This window comes from Folsomia candida, unplaced genomic scaffold, assembly GCF_002217175.1.
Source record: "Folsomia candida strain VU population unplaced genomic scaffold, ASM221717v1 Fcan01_Sc006, whole genome shotgun sequence".
In the NCBI taxonomy this organism is placed as follows: Eukaryota; Metazoa; Arthropoda; class Collembola; order Entomobryomorpha; family Isotomidae; genus Folsomia; species Folsomia candida.
In genome coordinates this window covers 4,140,418-4,158,466 of record NW_019091198.1, presented here as the reverse complement: position 1 = coordinate 4,158,466, position 18,049 = coordinate 4,140,418, and the positions used below count along the sequence as shown (strand labels likewise).

General features: G+C 37.7%; 1 protein-coding gene across 15 annotated transcripts in view; it reads left to right on the top strand.

The window, feature by feature from the left end:
* The window catches only part of LOC110851553 (ELAV-like protein 3), a 54,024-nt gene extending 38,156 nt beyond the window's left edge, over positions 1 to 15,868 (top strand). For 7 of the 15 annotated variants that reach the window (XM_035853362.1, XM_035853363.1, XM_035853369.1 and 4 more), the window contains exons 6-8: positions 5,232 to 5,505; positions 8,782 to 8,826; positions 9,459 to 15,868. In XM_035853362.1, coding sequence (XP_035709255.1) covers positions 5,232 to 5,505; positions 8,782 to 8,826; positions 9,459 to 9,783 — 644 coding nt within the window. In that variant the 3' untranslated portion in view covers positions 9,784 to 15,868. The remainder of the gene's footprint in view (positions 1 to 5,231; positions 5,506 to 8,781; positions 8,827 to 9,458) is intronic. The other 8 variants (XM_035853370.1, XM_035853367.1, XM_035853366.1 and 5 more) reach the window with 4 other exon arrangements.
* The last annotated feature ends 2,181 nt before the right edge of the window (positions 15,869 to 18,049 follow it).

Here is an 18,049-nt window from a genome sequence, read left to right as displayed (position 1 = left end):
AAGCGTCGCAAAAGTGGACAATCCTTTAATTTCATTTTTATTTCTTCCTTATTTTCTGTTCCAAGCAGTTAGCCGGTGAAAGCTGTAAATTATGAATTTATGGCAATGCTATGCAATCATTTTATGTAATCATTTTATTTTTGTATTCATTTTATTTTTGTAACCATTGCATAAAATGACATCACGGGTACGAGTAAGCGCCTCAACTTATCAAAATCACCTCAACTACATATGGCCAAACCTCATAAGCATACAAAGTGTCAACACTTTCAAAAATACACAGCAAATTTAACACCGACAAATCACTGTTTTGTTTCATATTTTGGAACGTGTTTTCTTTGGATGAAACTCTATATTCCCCATGCTCACCCGTTCCAATTATAAAATACAACGAGTTCAAAAAACCATTCAAAGCTGCTCCCAGTGCATAATAATAATACTGTTAGTTAGCTATTTATATTTGTTCAGAGTTCAGAATAACCCTGCTGGGTTTTATTTCTTTCGCTACGCGTGTGTAATGAAGGAGGCATCATTGCTGGGCATACGGCCGTATGTATATCTCCACAAGGCGAATAAGACGCCGTTCGTAAGCAGATGATCACTTCTAGAATAGATCAGGGACAATATGACTTTAGTAGTTTTTCGTTCGGTCGTCAGTTAACGTTGAGATGACAACTTTAGCATGACGGAATGTGACTGTGTGACAGTTGCGTTTCGCTGGATTGCTCAATAGCAATTTGAAACGAGTGAGCATTATGCATGGGAGTGCTTCCTCTCTCTCTTCTCTCACCCTCTTCTTCGGCTTCGTAAAGGAAGAAACTTGCAAAAACAACGAAACTGCAATGTTTTCCGAGCTGAAAATGTAAACTGCTAATGTCACACGGTGCATAGGCACGAAACAATTTTATGTCTGATAGCTGCTGATGTTGTCAAGAGTTTCTGCATCGTGGTCCTTCTTTATACCCTCCGTAAATTGGTGGCACTCTGTTTATTCAGCCGAGTTGCCCAGTGTATGTGTGTATTTTATAGGCAAGTAGTTTGTGCGTTATTATGACCAATTTCATGATACACAGCGTTTACTTGAGCTTTTAGGAATGATTCGACTGGCGAAAAGTAAATAAAATTGATGCCTTTCAACTGTGGTAACAAACACTTACCACATAATCACGGCTTATGATTGGGATGCAGTACACCAATTAAACTCGAAATTGCTCTCCTTCTCAAAGGAATAGGAAGGAAAGATTTACACATTGAGTGGCAAACAATTTACTTATTTTGTCAAAGTGCACATGCAATCGAGCGAGCACAGGAGCAGTTGCTCCCTTCCATCTAAAGAGATTGAGCTACAAAATTTATCAAACTTTATAGCAAAAACATGTGATTGTAAAAAATGCATCAGGATAAAATTGCAAACAGAAAATGGTAACTACGACAGAAACGAATGTAAGAGGAATTGCAAACATTTGGGTTTTTGACTGCTTCGCCTGCCTGCCCTTCTCCATTTCTCGTACTCGTACACGTCGCATGTGGATATATGTAGCTGAACGATTTCTGAGTGAAACGCTCAAAAAGTCGACGGGGAAGACGGAACGGATGGGTGGCGTGGCATTTAATACCAACAAAATGCAATTCTAAATGTAATGCCATGTTCCGCAATAAAATGCAGTGTATTCATGCCAGCGTATACAAACATGAGCCAGGAGGAGAGTAACACACAGCTACCGACGGCTGTTAACCATAGCGAAGAAAGTATTCATAAATAACATGGGCAGATGATATCTTGTCGTCGTAAATGAAAGCAGCAACCAGAGATCGTGTCGAAAACTGTTTAGAGAGTTTCCCTCGAGAACTGAACGATAAATCCGACCAGGTAGCCTACCGTCTGAGAGAGAGAGGAAAACCATCTTCCTACGACAACCACCTACACAAACACACATGCACATTCGTCTCGTCTCATATTATTCTACCCGAGCTGGTGGAGTAATTTATTGGCGATAGGAAGAGTGCGTTGTGTGTGAATGAGTATCGCCGGACCTTTTTTAGAGGACAAGAGGACGAAACATGCCTCATTTAAAGAGATATACAAATACAGTTTAGTCGTTGGGAGAAGTAAGGCAGCAAACCCAGAGGTTTCAAGAAGCGAGTGGGGAGTCGGAGGTGGAATTGTGCCAAATGTGGGTGATTTAGGAGGACTCAACAAAAGTAGGAGAGAGAGAAAGAGAGAGCCGTGGATGTTGCCATTCGCGTATATGCATGTACAAGCTAGGCCACGTTGTTCAGAATGTAATAAAACTTATAAAAGTTACATGGGAGGGAGGAGGAGGAGGAGGGATAGGATTCGTGGTGGCATAGGAAGAAGAGATAAACACGGAGAAAAACAGCGTCCAAGGATCCGACTTGAAAGTGAGTGAGTGATCCTGATGCCCATATAGCGATGGCCAGCAGCAGCAGAGTATTAGTCGTAGTGGGTGATGCTGGTAGCTGGAGAAAGCACTGGAACCTCTGGAATTTTCTTTACGTCCTGTACTTCAACTTTTTCTGTCTAATAACCACCATCAACAACCACGCGTATATGTACGGACGGAAAGTCTCTCTGTATGATGACTGTTGGAGTTACATGCTGTGCACAAGTACAGAACATGGAGATCCGATCAAATTCTTCCTCTCGAGTGAATAGTAGCTGCCCCATCTGTCCAAATATCAGAGAGGGTCGGACTGGACCCAAATCGAGATTCCTATCAACTGAAACATTCACCAAGCAAGCACTTACTACGTGATTATTTCCCCTTACAAAAGAGCAAAGTGATTAAATTACTGGGAAAATTGGGAGGAGGTAGGTCTCCTAATCAGATGGGAAATTCAGCCTCGTGCCTGAAACAAAATAGGGCTTAACTGAAATTCTTGCAGATAAATAAAGCGAGCAGATGAGCAGAATGGAGGGAGCAGGGAAAAAGAGAGAGAGAGAGAAAGCAAATAAAAATTGCAACAAACTTTCCCTTGTGTAATGCAGAAGGCGAAGGAGATTTGCATTGATTGAGTAGTTTCTTTCGAAGACAGTTTTGAGATTGCACAACAACTGCACAATCCCTTCACTCATAGCGTCGAGATCCCCGGTTGGGCGAAATTGCATCGACGACCAGATGAGAGAAAATAAAAAAAGAGTGACGCCAACTAAAGAGAATCCAGGCCAAGTATTGCCAAGAAGATGTGGTAGCTTGATGGGTGGGTGGAAATGAGGACTTGGCTGGATAGACGTTCTTCGTGTCCTCGACTCCTCGGGAGAACGTCATAGTGTTGGAATATGGGAAAGTGGACTCTAATCCGCACAACTCTGGTCTGGTCAAAAAAATCAAAATCCGTCCAAGGAATGGGCAGCATCTAGCAATCGTGGTGAGCATATAATACGTACGTACGTACGTATTTGAGGAGTTTGGAGTGTTACAAGGTCCACTGGCCATACTAACGAAGTATGTTCCACTGCTGGAAAGAAAAAGAGCTAGCTGTGATATTTGATGCAAAGAATGGTTGAGATCGGCTAAAGATATCGATTCATTTCTGGGCAGAGCGATCAGTTCCATGTGTGTGTATGTGTGTGTGTGTCGAAGAAGATCACGTCCGTTGTCGGTGGGAGTGCAGATCGGCAAAATCGAAATCCGAGACGGACATTTACAGACAGACAATCACACGGTGGCGTGGTGGAGGTGGTGGTGATGGTAAGCTGCCTGGTGGAGCAAGATGTCAAATTCTGATGACATGGACACCTTCCATGTCAAACATGAGTCGGTCGATGCGAAAGAGCAGCCATGTCCACTCAGCTTCCAATATTGAATGAAATCCGCTTTGAAGTCTGTTCCCTTTGAATCTTAAATCTTTCAAATACTCGCCACTAAATATTGAGTATGTGGCGGATGGTGGCTAGTTGACATGAGGCTGCTCCTCTGCTTTGTTGGATTGGATTCACCCAAGCGCCCAACCTACCCAGCACCTGTTTCCATCTTTTATTTACAGTGTCTGACTAGACAGAAGAGTCAGCTAGAAATGCAAACGCTGATTTGATTGACTGTTTACGACCAGCTGAAAGTGATCTACGAGATGAAAAATATCAGATTCTTCCTTCATTTCGTCCTTGTTTTGGCCATACCCAATTTCTTCCTTGTCTCTCTTTTCTCTCTCTCGTCTGTCTGCAGCGTTCGTCCGGAGGACATGTTGTAGGGAAGGCATGCAAAGTTTGAAATTGGTTTGGGCTGCTAGCGTCTCATGCGGATTAGGGGGACGACGACTGAAGGTATGGAACGGAAAGAAATAAATTAATAAATACGTGTCAGAGGAGAAAGTACGTGTCACCTTGCTTTCTCTCGTAACCCAAAGTGATGGCACACCGGGAGGAGGAGAGGAGGACGACGAGATGATGGGAAAGACAGTGAGGGTGAGAGGAGAGGGAAGGGACGTGTTAGATGGCTTGGGAATGGACAATGAAAAGTCACATAATTTTCACAGAGTGGCGGAGAAAGTGCAACTTTTCTGCGTGCCGGGACCCATCCTGTTCCTTCGGCGGAGTTCAATAATCCAGAGTTATCTTTGGCATACTGAGTTCATGGGTGCGGAAGAGTAGTTACTTCATGGAAAGTTGAAACTTTGGGGTTTAATTCTAATTTCCTTATTCTAATCAACCTCATTTCTTCTCTCCTTGAGGTTCCACGCAGCAGTGGATGAAACTCTGGGAGATGTGAGAACTTTGGAAAGGAATGCGCTGATGTTTCCTGATAACATGTCTGCAGTCGTGTTCATTTGCAAAAGTCAAACGATTCTTCAGAATGATAATGGCGATGACTACCTATATTCGTATAGGTAGCGCCTATGCGTTCATATACATATGTAGCAGCACAATGCACTAATTAGGGAAAGAGTGCAAAGCGTCGCGCCCAACTCTGCATACAACTTGAAACTCTTATACATACATATATTAATTAGTGTTATGATTATATAATAAACTTTTTGAAGAATGCATGCCAATTAATTTTTTTGTTCTCCCCATATTGTACCAATCATTTGTCGGTCGGTGCCGTGGTGGTGTCACTTTGTTTGCTTTGGGGGGATCAATTGTCCATCTTATCATTTATGGAAGATGGAAGATAGTAAAATAAATAATGTAAGACCAACTACTTATTGGCCATGTTATACTCCCCTCCACCAAGTGAGAGTTGCAACTTAATGATTTTTTTCTGACCCAGGTTTGTCGAAAGGGGTGGGTTTCATCCGGTTTGACCAACGCGTGGAAGCCGAGCGAGCAATCCAGGAGCTGAACGGAACCATTCCAAAGGGGTCAACTGAACCTGTGACGGTCAAATTTGCAAACAACCCCAGCAACAATACAAAGGCGCTTCCCCCACTGGCAGCGTACTTGGCGGCTCCGCAGGCTGCAGCTGCCGCGGCGCGACGGTTCGGCGGCCCCATTCACCACGCCACAGGCCGACTGCGGTACATTCCTCTTTCTCCACTTTCCAGGTGAGCTACTGCTGCAGCTCATCTCAGTTGGTGCCATCAACGACAATTTAATATGAAAATCCCCCCCAAAAAAAATAATGTGCAAAAAAATTATTTCCGTTTTTTATAAATTTTGACTCTCATCTTCATCGTCATCCTTTTTTCCCTTACCTCTCTTCCCTCCACACTTTTCTTTAATCGTGGTTGTATGTAGCACAAAAATATGTAGAAATACCAACCAGCCAACAACCACCACCACCACTACCAGGCAGGCAGGCAGGCAGGCATACAGTATTTGTACGAGTCTCGTTATCATTTTTTGTTTCCTTTTAATTTGTGAGCTGAAAAAAAACCTTTTGCTCCTTTCTCGCCCTTATTACTCTTATTAAAGCCCTGCTTACTTACTTGTACTTTCTCCTTCCTCGAGTCCAATACAATACGATATTCAGATTGCGGGGGAGACTACTCGGGGTGAGTGGACGTGATTTGTGAGAGCCCTCCCCGAGAAGAGAGCGAGGTTATACATAATATCTTGGAAAAGCCGTAATGAGTTTTTCTAATTTCTAATTTTTCACCCTTCATTACTTTGACTTTGAATTTGAGTTTCTTCTCCTCCTTTAATTAAACTTTACCTTGAGGAGTCCCCTTGTGTAATGAGTGTAGACCACTTTCCTCCCATCAGCCGCATGGTCCTACTTTTACTTCTTCCTCTCCTTTCTTTCAACTCACTCGAGATCTCCGTCATCCATCTCGCCTGCTTTCTCTGTGAGTTCTCATGGCTTGGTCTCCTCCTCGTCTTACCTGTCTTATTTAATTTCTCGTTCTCTTCTTCCTTCAAATCTTTTAAGAGCCTTTCTCCAAACGAGTCAAGCAAAGAGTCGTTCGTATCGATTTTTCTGTACTGACTGAGTTGGGGGCAACAATAGCTCCGCCTTTTTTATATTTATTCTGCATTTATTATTATATTATTATCAATTATTACTAATTATTAGTTGTTATGTACCATTTTTTAACGACGCACCGTCCATCCATCCATCCATCCATCTGAAATCACTCTCATACCTCTGCTTCGGTTTATTATTCTTCAATTATCCTCAAAACAAAGCAGTAATGAGTCATCTCCAGTGAGGTAACGTGGTTAATTGTCCTGAAATAAGTGGCACAAAAAGTGGCCAACCGTGGTTGCATTACTTCACTCGGGCAAAAAGTTGCAAAAATGTGTATTCAAAGTTGAATGTATGTATGTATTTCGTTGCTTTTTGCTTATGCGGATACCTATATGTGCATATGTGTATATACGACTGGCAGACAAAAAAAGAGGCGAATGCAGAAAACGATGGAGTGCTGACACGAAGAGACTACACATAAAACTTATCGGGAGTTATGTACGTATACCTCTTTCGCGTATATCGGAGGAGACTGATTCGGGTAACCAGTTTAGTTTAATGGCAGATGAATGTGGCAGATTTAAATCTATCTGGCAGTTAAGCTCAACTTTATTGTGATCATTTGGAATTTAAATTCATTCTGGCATTCATTTCACAGTTCAGAACCTCAGCTCAACAAATAATTTACCAGAATTGCAGTATTAAACAAAGTGAGATAGTTTCTTTTCTCGGAGGATACAACTCTTCTTCTCGAGTTCAAATTAGGCCCCATAATTGGTCCAGACTGCAGTAAATAGGGTTTGCATAATTTCCCCAAGAGATGAACAGATAATCCGAGCAGCAGCGAAGTTGCATTACTCGTAACATGCCCTCTTTTACATAGAACGAAAAAGAGTCTCCTCCTTTACTGTCTCGTATACCACTTGTCCTTTCGTGATACATAGATCTGTCACACCACGGATTCCAAATTAATCATTCAGCTCCAATTCAGCACAGCACCACCACCGAGAAGGTTTCTTTCTCAATGCTGTTCTTCATCATCTTGGGCCTACGTAAAATCCCAAAGTGTGTCTTATAATCCCAAGTTTAGGTTAATTTTATTTGATGGGGAACGAGACACGGTCATGTACATGAATATGTATGCATGCTGCATGCAGCATTTTCGTTCCTTGTCACCGTGAATACAGAGGGATCCGATCTGTTTGGCATTCCAAACACCAGAAATAGAAAATAAAAGAGAAATGTTTGGCAGATTGAGGCACATTTTTCAACTCGTCTCAACATTTGTAGTTGTTTTAACGCTTCACTTTCCCCCAATCCATCAATAATGGGAAGAACAAAGCAAAACATTTTTCTTCCCTCGCACGTCCCTCACCACTCGTGGAATTTGAAGGCTTTGAATCATTTGATGAATTGGTGACAAGCATATACTTGCGACATTCTCAATTAACTACAACCTTAAGAAATCTGATATGTGAGTATGCCTAGACATGTATCTCTTTTGATATGGGGACAGACTAATTGTAGTCTAGGAAGTGTCTACATTGAGACGAAAATGTCAAAAGAAATTGCATGCACTCGATGTTGTCACAACTAATTAGTCGGCACACATACATCGTCGTCGTCGTGATACGTACAGAATAATCCTTGTCTCGCATCTCTACTCTGACTTTACTCAATCTGAGGAGGAATATAAGCCTAAAATGCCTGCAGCCTTTTGCTCAATCAAAAAAGGAGAAATAGACTAGGAAACAGGACGACCTTTGAGAGATATTGACGTGACGAGACGAGTATAAACTAGCGTAGTTTCCCTTCTTTCCTGTGTGTGTGTGTGTGTGACCAAGGAGAAAATTTTGTGCTTTCTCCATCGGTTGCTGCATCAGCAACCTTTTGTCATTTTTGTGTCATGGTAATTGACACTAGTGATTTTCCTCATCAGTGACACATAGCGCAGAAGTGTTGCTTTGTCACCTTTATATCGTAATGGCTCGTCGTCCTAATCTCTTCTTTCTACATTTAGCCTTCCTATTTGCTGCCTCATTCTTACAACTTATTCTTTACAGCATTGTCATCGTTTTCTTATTTTTTTTTATATTGCCAGATTCTGTAAAAAAAATTGATTATTCGTGTCTGCAATGCTACATATTTAAGCCTAAATGTTTGCTTGGCTGCTTGGGTACTCTTCTTATCGCCTGCGCTACAAATTTATGAATTTGATACCTTTACTTATTTTCCACGCATCTGTTATTATCATAATTAAATACTTTTTATAATGACTCCGCTCTTGGATATGTATTTATTGACTGATTATTATTACTTATTATTATTATTGTTATTATTATTATTATTATCATCTTATTGATTGTTCCAATTTCGGTTCTTACCTCGCTTTCTCTCTGTTTGATTTTAGCACTGGCAAGGCCAGTATGATGGCCGTAAACAAAGGGTTGCAGAGGTCAGTATCTAATCTTTCTGTTTATTTCCCACCTGTTTGTACAAACCTGAGTAACACTCAACCCTTCCTTGGCTTTTTATGATAAAGTATTGATTTTGGTCATTTCCTATTTTCTATTATTATTCTCCCTTTCTACTGTTCAAATATTTGCTCATGGTTTTTTCAAAATTAGTTACATATCAGTTATTATTACTCGCTTTCTTTTTTTAGTATGGTATGTTTTCGCTGACTACTTAAATTTAAGTCGAGAGACGCGGCCAAAGAATAACTGAAAGGGAGAAATATACGGAAATGTCTCAAATCTGCATAAATGTACGTGTTGACTTTGGTTGGATTTACCACAATCTGCAGGTGTGGGTGGGTATATAATAACACGATGTAATTATTGGAGAGACCCCACAACAATAAGCACGGATGAGATTCATATGCAACCGGTAGTGAGTAGAAGTGTGTTTCAGGATAATATTAATAATAATTATGCAAAATTGCAAATGTGCAAAATATGTATAAACACTGTGTGTGTCTTTTTTCACTCACAAAAAAACAAGAACTCGGCAGGGCTTAAATGTCCAATAGAAAACATGTGGGAATCAAGTTGTTTTAAGTCTCGACCTTATTTTTGAACCCCACAGGTACTCACCGCTGGCAGGTGACCTGCTTGCCAACACAGTCATTCCGGGAAACGCAATGAACGGTGCGGGCTGGTGCATATTTGTCTACAACTTGGCACCGGAAACGGAAGAAAACGTGCTGTGGCAGTTGTTTGGACCCTTTGGCGCAGTTCAGAGCGTGAAAGTGATTCGAGATTTACAGACGAACAAGTGCAAAGGCTTCGGTTTCGTGACCATGACCAACTATGACGAGGCAGTAGTGGCGATCCAATCCTTGAATGGGTACACCCTTGGAAACCGCGTTCTTCAGGTCTCTTTCAAGACTAATAAGACCAAAACTGCGTAAATTCACTTTCTCCCAAAAAACAACATACTGAAAAAAACAAGAACAATGAAACAACAACCACTACATACTAAACAATACCAAAAGTTATCATCTCATTATCAGTTGTTACTTCTGCTACACTACTACAACTCCTCCTACTCATTCAGCCCGTTGCCCCACGCCCACCGAACCTCCCACAAAACCACCCCCGTCATCACTTGATTGATATTCATTCGTCTGGTCCTGGTCTGGAGTTGAAGGAGCGACAGAGGGATTTTTACGTAATATTTTAATGTCTACAGTACTTATTACTTCATATTAGCATAAATTCATTATTATAAAAACTAGCACGCGGAGACTGTGTGTCCGTCATTTGAAAAGAGGTCAGTCGGTCGGTTATTATATTGCGAGGTTTTTATTCAGTCACAAACAGGAAAGAACATAATTCGAGTCAGAGAGATCATTCTAGTCCGACACCAAACAAACTAAACAAAACAAAGAAAGAAACTACTTAATTAATTACAACTCATATTATAGTGTTACTTCATAATTAATTAATTATTACATACTTATTACATATTATTAGTTACAACTTGAGACGTTTTAGCAACTTAGATTGCTAAGATTTCCAAGTTTTGAAAACATTTAAAGTTTTAAAGTTTTTGGACATTAAACAGATTACAATTTAGTAGTTTCGAATTAATTATTACAGGTTATAGTTAGATAAGATTTACGAGATATGGAAAGAGACAATTTCTTATGAAATGGGATGAAAATGAGGTGAAAATGGGTGAATATTGATTGATTGAACTACTGGCACCATCTCATAAATACTAAAAGTATATCTACTACCACGAAACAACCTCGTCGACACGTCGTCATACAAAAAACACACCCCTCTCACTTTCTCTCTCTCTCTGAGAAAACGAGGGGACAGATAGCGAAGGAATAATGAAAAGAAAAAAGATAAACATTCGAAACTCTCCATCTCTCTTTGATACTTAATTAATATGCTTCAGTTTTGTTGAAATAATAATTGCTGGATTAGTTCTTCGATAAATATAGTTGGTTCGTCCGCGTGAGTCAGTTAGTTTATCTCCATATGAGGATATGGAGTCTTCTTCTTCATAATAGTGTTGACTTAATTGTTATTAAAGTTGGTTATCTTAAATTATTGCATTATTATTACACACACAGAGGTGCACATACGCACCCTGTTATCTAGTTTATTTGTCATCATACATATTAGGTTACCCTCTTGACTAGTTTCTTAATTGACCATCATCATCTGCTGCTATTTACAAGGGATTGCTGAGAGTTGTCACCACCATCCTTCACTCTCTTGTACATTATGATTAACCCTTATTAATTGCGAACTCTCTCCTCCTCCGCTCATCCTTACACACACAAAAATAATAGTTTAGACGACGACGAGGAAGGAAAGCAGACAGGGCAAAGTTTAAGACAAAATAACTCTTATGGTCGTATGTACATCGTCAAAGGCATGCATATTGTTCTTGCTGCTTTTAACATCATGTGCATAATTATTAAGCATTATGCAATTAAATTACACCATAATTTATACAAAGCTCCTGCTGCTGCTGGTCCTACGAAATAGATAAACTTGTTATTCTCCCACCTGGGACGGAGAGAGGATTGAAGAAGAGTCGCTAAAATTTTTGACTTTTATTGTAATAAGTGGATACTAAAACGTGAAAGTTATTGAGCAGTGTTAGTTGTTCGTGTTTATAGCTTTAGTTGCAAAGTCTCTCAGTCACAGTTAACGAAACAAGTCACACTCAGTCTCTCAGTGTCATTTAGTAATATTCGTATTTCAGTGTTATACCTTTGAGTCTTGGTGTTGATTGATTGTTGATGTTTACCATTAATATTTACCTTCTTGATATCTTAACACAGTCACAAACTTAAGTTTAATAAAGCTATAGCTATATATATTAACACGTTACCTATGTAGTAACCAAGCACACCTCTCATTTATTGTTCCCCATCCCAAGCAAAAGTGTTGCGTCTGTCTTTTTAACCTCTAAACCTCTGTGCGTGCGTGTGTTGTTGCATCCGTCTTACTTATTTGTGGGTGCAGTCATCGTCTTATTGCTTCATATTCACCCATAACAAAAATAATACCACAAACTGGATTTAAAAAATGACATGACAACTTGGACAACCACGATATGCATTTTACAGCTCAGGCTCAGAGTCACATTTTCATCATTTTGATTTTCAAATCAAAACATTATTGTCCTAAACCGGGATGATGCGACAGGCATGCTTTGTGTACGTACACGTACGCGTTGCTTATCCGGAGCATGGAACCAATTACCCTGAGGAGCATCATCTGAACTGAAATTAGATCCAAGAAGGTACCACTACTACGTCTACTACTAATACTTATGTACGAGTACTACTTTTAAACGTTGATATAGGTAAGTCAGATTAATGTATGTTAAGCCTCGATACCACAGGTAAGAAGGATATGAGAATCTATTACGCAAATTCTAGTCAGTATATGCACAGGTTCGCGACATTCTATTTCCAAAAAAACATGTTCTCTGAATCCTCCTCTTATTTTGAAAACTCTCTCTCAGGACATTACAAACTCCTCGAAAGAGCTGTTTTACCTCACCACTTTTTCTGCAATTTATTTTCCAAGAATGTGACGACTCGGTGTTATTAAATTTCAAGAGAGAGAAAGTATTAGTTTAAAACAAAGTGATTCAGTGAAAGGCAACCACGATACTCGATATATGATCTCCTAACTGCAACTAAAACATATCGCTCTGCTGCTCTGAGGGGAAATTGGTTCCATTTTCCTGCGGGGAAGTTGACGAATAATATGAGAGGGATACTTTCAAAAAATTGGAGTTATCCATCACATGAGACACACTGTTTATGTACATAATTGTGTAGAAATGCCTGCAGGGAAGTGATGCGAGATTGTCATTTCTTTGTTCGTTCGTACATACATTCGTTCACTCATTACTTCAAAAATATGATGATGACTGGGATGATTTGTCATAAAACAACAACATGCACCATCACACCACAACCGTTACAATGTACCACAGCCACCTTCAATTTCTAATCACTGGCATAGGACAAAAGTTGTTGAAAAATATAAAATCAGTAATCAATCGGCCGTCAGACAGACTCCTGAAATGACAGACTGAAAAAGAGAGAATATAAATCTAATTACCGATTCCAGCTCTACATATAGCCGTACATACAAAGTATAAATTATTGTTGTGCTTGTTGAGAATCGTACTACTTACATAAATATGTATATGCAGCTCGGTGTTAAAAAATCTATAAGAAAAAAATCGGGTTCTTATTTACTTAAATTCAACCTCATTTCGAGGCAGTTAATTAAATTAGGAGGAAATTATTAAAATCAACTAAAGCAACTACTTACTTAGCAGCCCGGGATACATTTTATATGAAATGTACATACATATGATTCTATAAAATCAGCAATTATATAGCAAAAGAGCAATCAAAACTCAAGGGCGATGGGGTTAAATATAGGCGAGGACCGTTGTTGTGCATGGGTAACGATGAAGATGATGAATGTAGTTCAGGTCTGGACACGAATATAATAATATCTCCTAAAAAAGTTTCACAAAGACTCTTTGCCAACAGCTAGCATTTGTATTTTTGCAAGAAATAAGAAATTACAGGAGAAGTACTTTTAGAATATCGTAAATTTAGATCTATTTGAAGAGGTGAATGACGATTATATAAATCCACGAGAAAAAAATTTGACAGCATAAAAAAAAACTTTTCACAAAAAGTTATATTCAATACTGGATTGCGTTGCTGTGTGTGGGAAACATATTTCCAATTGAAAGATGGTGATGATGATGGCTGCTGAATTCTCAAAAGTTGGTCTACCCCGTGGCTATATTATTAAAAAATGAGTAGAGCTCTTCAATTTCTCTCCACCTCTTTCTCTCCTCCGTAATAATGCACTTACTTACGTATCTACGTACACTTACGCCGCACAGTCAGTAGTGATTACATAATCAAGGTATAATATTTCTCAGCAATTTCCATTCCTCCTCCAAAAAGTTGTTGTTCCTCTCTCTCTCTCTCTCTTTCTCTCTTTTAAATTATGCATATGTGGACATTTGAACTCTGTGTGCGTCTCTTCTTCGTAGCGTTGTTGTTGTTGCATACAAGTACATTGATATATTTACGCCGCTGTTGTTGGTCAAATGGATACATACTTTACTAAGCAGACAAAGTAGGTGGGAGAGTGAGTTAGTGAAAGTCAAAAGGATATGAAGAGGCCACGTGTTACTAAATGTATATGTATGTCGTCTCCCTTTAGTTAGTTAGTTCTTGAGTCAGGTCTCGTTACATTATTATATCATCAATTTAATTACTTATGATAACTTCACTTTTAGCTAGGTTCAAAAAATAATAATTCTTGTTTAAGAGTTAACCATACAAAAAAATGTTGAGAAAGTCAAGCACTTTTCTGGTAGTATTTAAATATGACGAAAAAAATGCAATCGGATGATGACACTGACACGACAGACTCTCCATTGTTTAAAAAAAGCAGAACATACTTAATACACAGACAACATGGTCGTGGACAACTCTGGAAAAATAATGTCTCATTAGATTCCGTAAAAAGTTGTTAATATGTGAGCGTCTCTCTCTCTCTCTCTCTCTTTTTCTCTCCTATCCTATCATTATTGTGAGTAGATCTGTGTTTAACCATTGTGCGCAATTGTTGGCATATTAGTTTTTGCTGTTAAGTGGTGTAATTAATTACTTACGTATCTAATTAATTGGTGTTGATTATAGTCACAAATACACTCTCTGTTTAGCTTTAATCTCTCATTACCCAACAATTTTATGAAGGATTTATTTTCCGGATTCTTTGGTGTGTTATCTAACCTTTGTTGTTACTATTGATTTCAAATTTGTCTTTGTGCTTTGATTGATTGGAATTATTAATATTGGTTTGATTTATTAAATACGAAATTTCAGATTGTTAATTTCTTGATTTTATAATTATAATTAATCCGTCACTGTCATTGAATTAAAATACTGCTATCTGTTGAACTTGGTTTATGTGTTGACTTATTTTTTGCGTGGTTTTTACTTATTTCTCACCCGACCAACTCCGATTTAATTTCCATGTTTTCACATTTTCAATATAACAAATAATCCATCTGTACTACTCAACCTACCTCGTCTCAAAAAAACCCTCTGGATCTGGACATTGACACACAGGTTATACTCATTAATCATTATTAATATTATCATTACTAGTGAACTACTACTCTATATTTATGTATATGTGTGGCAATACTACTTATTGCGGTCGTTATATATTCGAATAATTCCCTCAGAAATGTTCTTCTTTGTCTGGGCGACGAGTTTACAAACTATTATTCTTAATAGATCGTAGCATATTCCCCGAGTTGCTACCTTCCAGCTTTACTTTTGTGAGTCGTAAACAACTTCCCTTTTCTAAACTCTCCAGATATTCGAAGCTACTGTTTTTCCGCAGCGGTAGTTTCCTAGAAGTAAATAATAGTTTACTATTTTGCTAATTAAAACGATAAGTTTGTTGATTGTAGTTGTTGTTGTTGTTGAGGAGCCGCTTTTTGGTGTAAATTTGAATTACTTACTTGACTAGATTGGAGTCATACATATTAGCTGATAATTGTATACTCAACTACAAATCGTTGACATGTTCTCTTTGTGCTTGTTTTCAAAGAACAATTTAAATTTCACCATTCAGAGTAGGCCTTTTACTACTAATTGTTGCTGCTAAAATAGATTTAATAGTGCGTCGGACTCAATCCTTGTTAGAAATCTGCAGGCAAATAATAAAATATGACAGACAGAAGAATAATATTCTCTAAAAAATGAGGCTTTATCCCAATGATAAATTTATCATCTTCTAATTCCAAACCGAGTGAAACAATCCATCACCAAATACAAACAGACGAGACTCTATCGATGGGATATGAAGCTAAGGCTACAATAAAAGAAAGCATGATTTTTACCTAAATCTGAAATTGTAATTTATAAAATTAACGGCATTAAAATCAAAAAATGTGAAAATTAACAAGTTTTTGTGTGGGTTTTAATTGAGCTTTTGTGCTTTTTTCTACTATGCTGATGATGGATTGAAGCATACATAATCCATATCTAGATTATTAGCACAATCCTCTACTTCACCGATTAATTCGTTGCGCAGATTGGCCAATTTTCTACCCGTGTGTGCATCTGCATGAGCTTGCATAATGTATCTCGTGGTGGGTAAAATAATCTGATTCTACGTAAACTGTGGTATGAAAAGAGAAGCATAAATTTCCTTCTTGCACTGCTCATATTATTTTCCCTCTGGCATATTTCATCATCCTGTTGGAAATTTTGTGAAGTTTCTGACTGACTACTAAATACATGCATAAAGTGAAAGTAGAAAGTTTTTAGAACCCACAAACACACACAAGGAAATGATTGAAATGCATATACTTATTTGCGCGATGGCAGAAACATGATGATTATTTACTGGTCTGATGAAGAGTATTAAGTGGTAGTATGTATTTTCAGTGTGATTTTTAGGGGAACTAAAATTAGCCACAAAAAAGTTATATTAATATCTATTACATTACGTAGCATAAAGAAAACAACGTTTTTACGACCAAAGGGCTTTTGTGTCAATGACGCATAATTAACAGGAAATGGGAAACAGCGACAAAAAAATGATTGGGCAACTGAAAGTTTGTATCAGTTCCCTGCTGCATACACCCAATTGTTTTTGACTTTCTTTTAACTTGGGATAATTAATTTAACGCCACTTCAAACAATTCCTGCAACGGTGATGACGTGCAATGGAGTAAGAAAAAAATGTTATTTATCAGGACGACAGATCCGAGGTATGTACTTAAAAATAATACATTTACTTACTTCTAAAATTGATAACTGCACATACATAAATATGGATTGAATGACGCAGCAGTCCTAAATTTGTAACTATCTTAATTCGCAGAACAAGTTAAAATGGTGATAACGATAATTTTTAATCCTCGATTTCAGTATTCACAACTTACTAATTTAATCGTTCACTTAATTTGTATTGTTCGCATTAATTTTTGAATACTTTACTAATTTTAATTTTATGGTGATTCAAAACTAATTTAATTTTATCACATTTCATAAAAATTAAACAAATATTTATATCGAAAGGAAATATCTACATACAGACAGGCATAGATAGAAGTACGTAATTAGGGCAAAACTTTTAATCCTTAATGGGTAATTATTTATTACGTGTAAGTCACACACATCTCTAAATCATATACATTTTAATTACTTTAAAAATTAATTCATAATCTTTGAACATACATTGAACCAATGAAAGCTGTTTTAAAAGTGCTACTACATATTTACATCGTTATTAAAATTTGATTTGTAATTTTTATTATTTTATTTCACTATTAAACTTTTAATTTATTATTTTATGATTTTTTTCAGCATCCAAATATACCGATATATATTTATTTATATATATATATATTCATACTAGTGAATAATAATAATACTTGTTTTGGTCAAAATAATTTCCTTCTGTTGTGTCTCTTATTTTTCTTTTCATATTTTGAGTTCCGTTCATTTTGCATTTTATTTATTATTCGAGAACGAAAGACAAAAGACTTTTAGCAAGTGAATGAATAGCATGCCCAAATCGTGGACTCGTGAAATTGACGTGAATTAAATACTCATTGCGTTGGTGGACACATATAATCTTCGTAAAATTATAGCACTACACCCCGTCGAACACTTTGTTGTTGGAGTCATTTACTTACTATATTTACAAGCAAACATTCAATGTGTCGTAGATAAATGATAAACCGTATACACATTTAGCGAGTGTTGTTGTTGTAATACATACATACAAAATCTATTACTTAAGTCAAACCGTTAGTTCAAAATATGTACATTCCACAACAATTTTACTGGAAAAGGAACCAAAATAAAAGAGATATTAGCTACACTGTTGGCTCTTTAAGTTTTTATGTACAACGGCGAGTTGAATATTGCCATTTTTTACATTGCAAAACCCTGCAAATTCATTTATTGATGAGGTTCGTGGAAAACAACGAGGTAAGTAATTTACTAGATGCGAATTGCTCAATTATTCTCAGCCCTGCTCATTTAACCACGCCGACCAAAGAATTTGGATTATACAAACCATTCAGGAGGAAAGCTTATACATAAATCCAATTTAAAAAAACAAGCTACA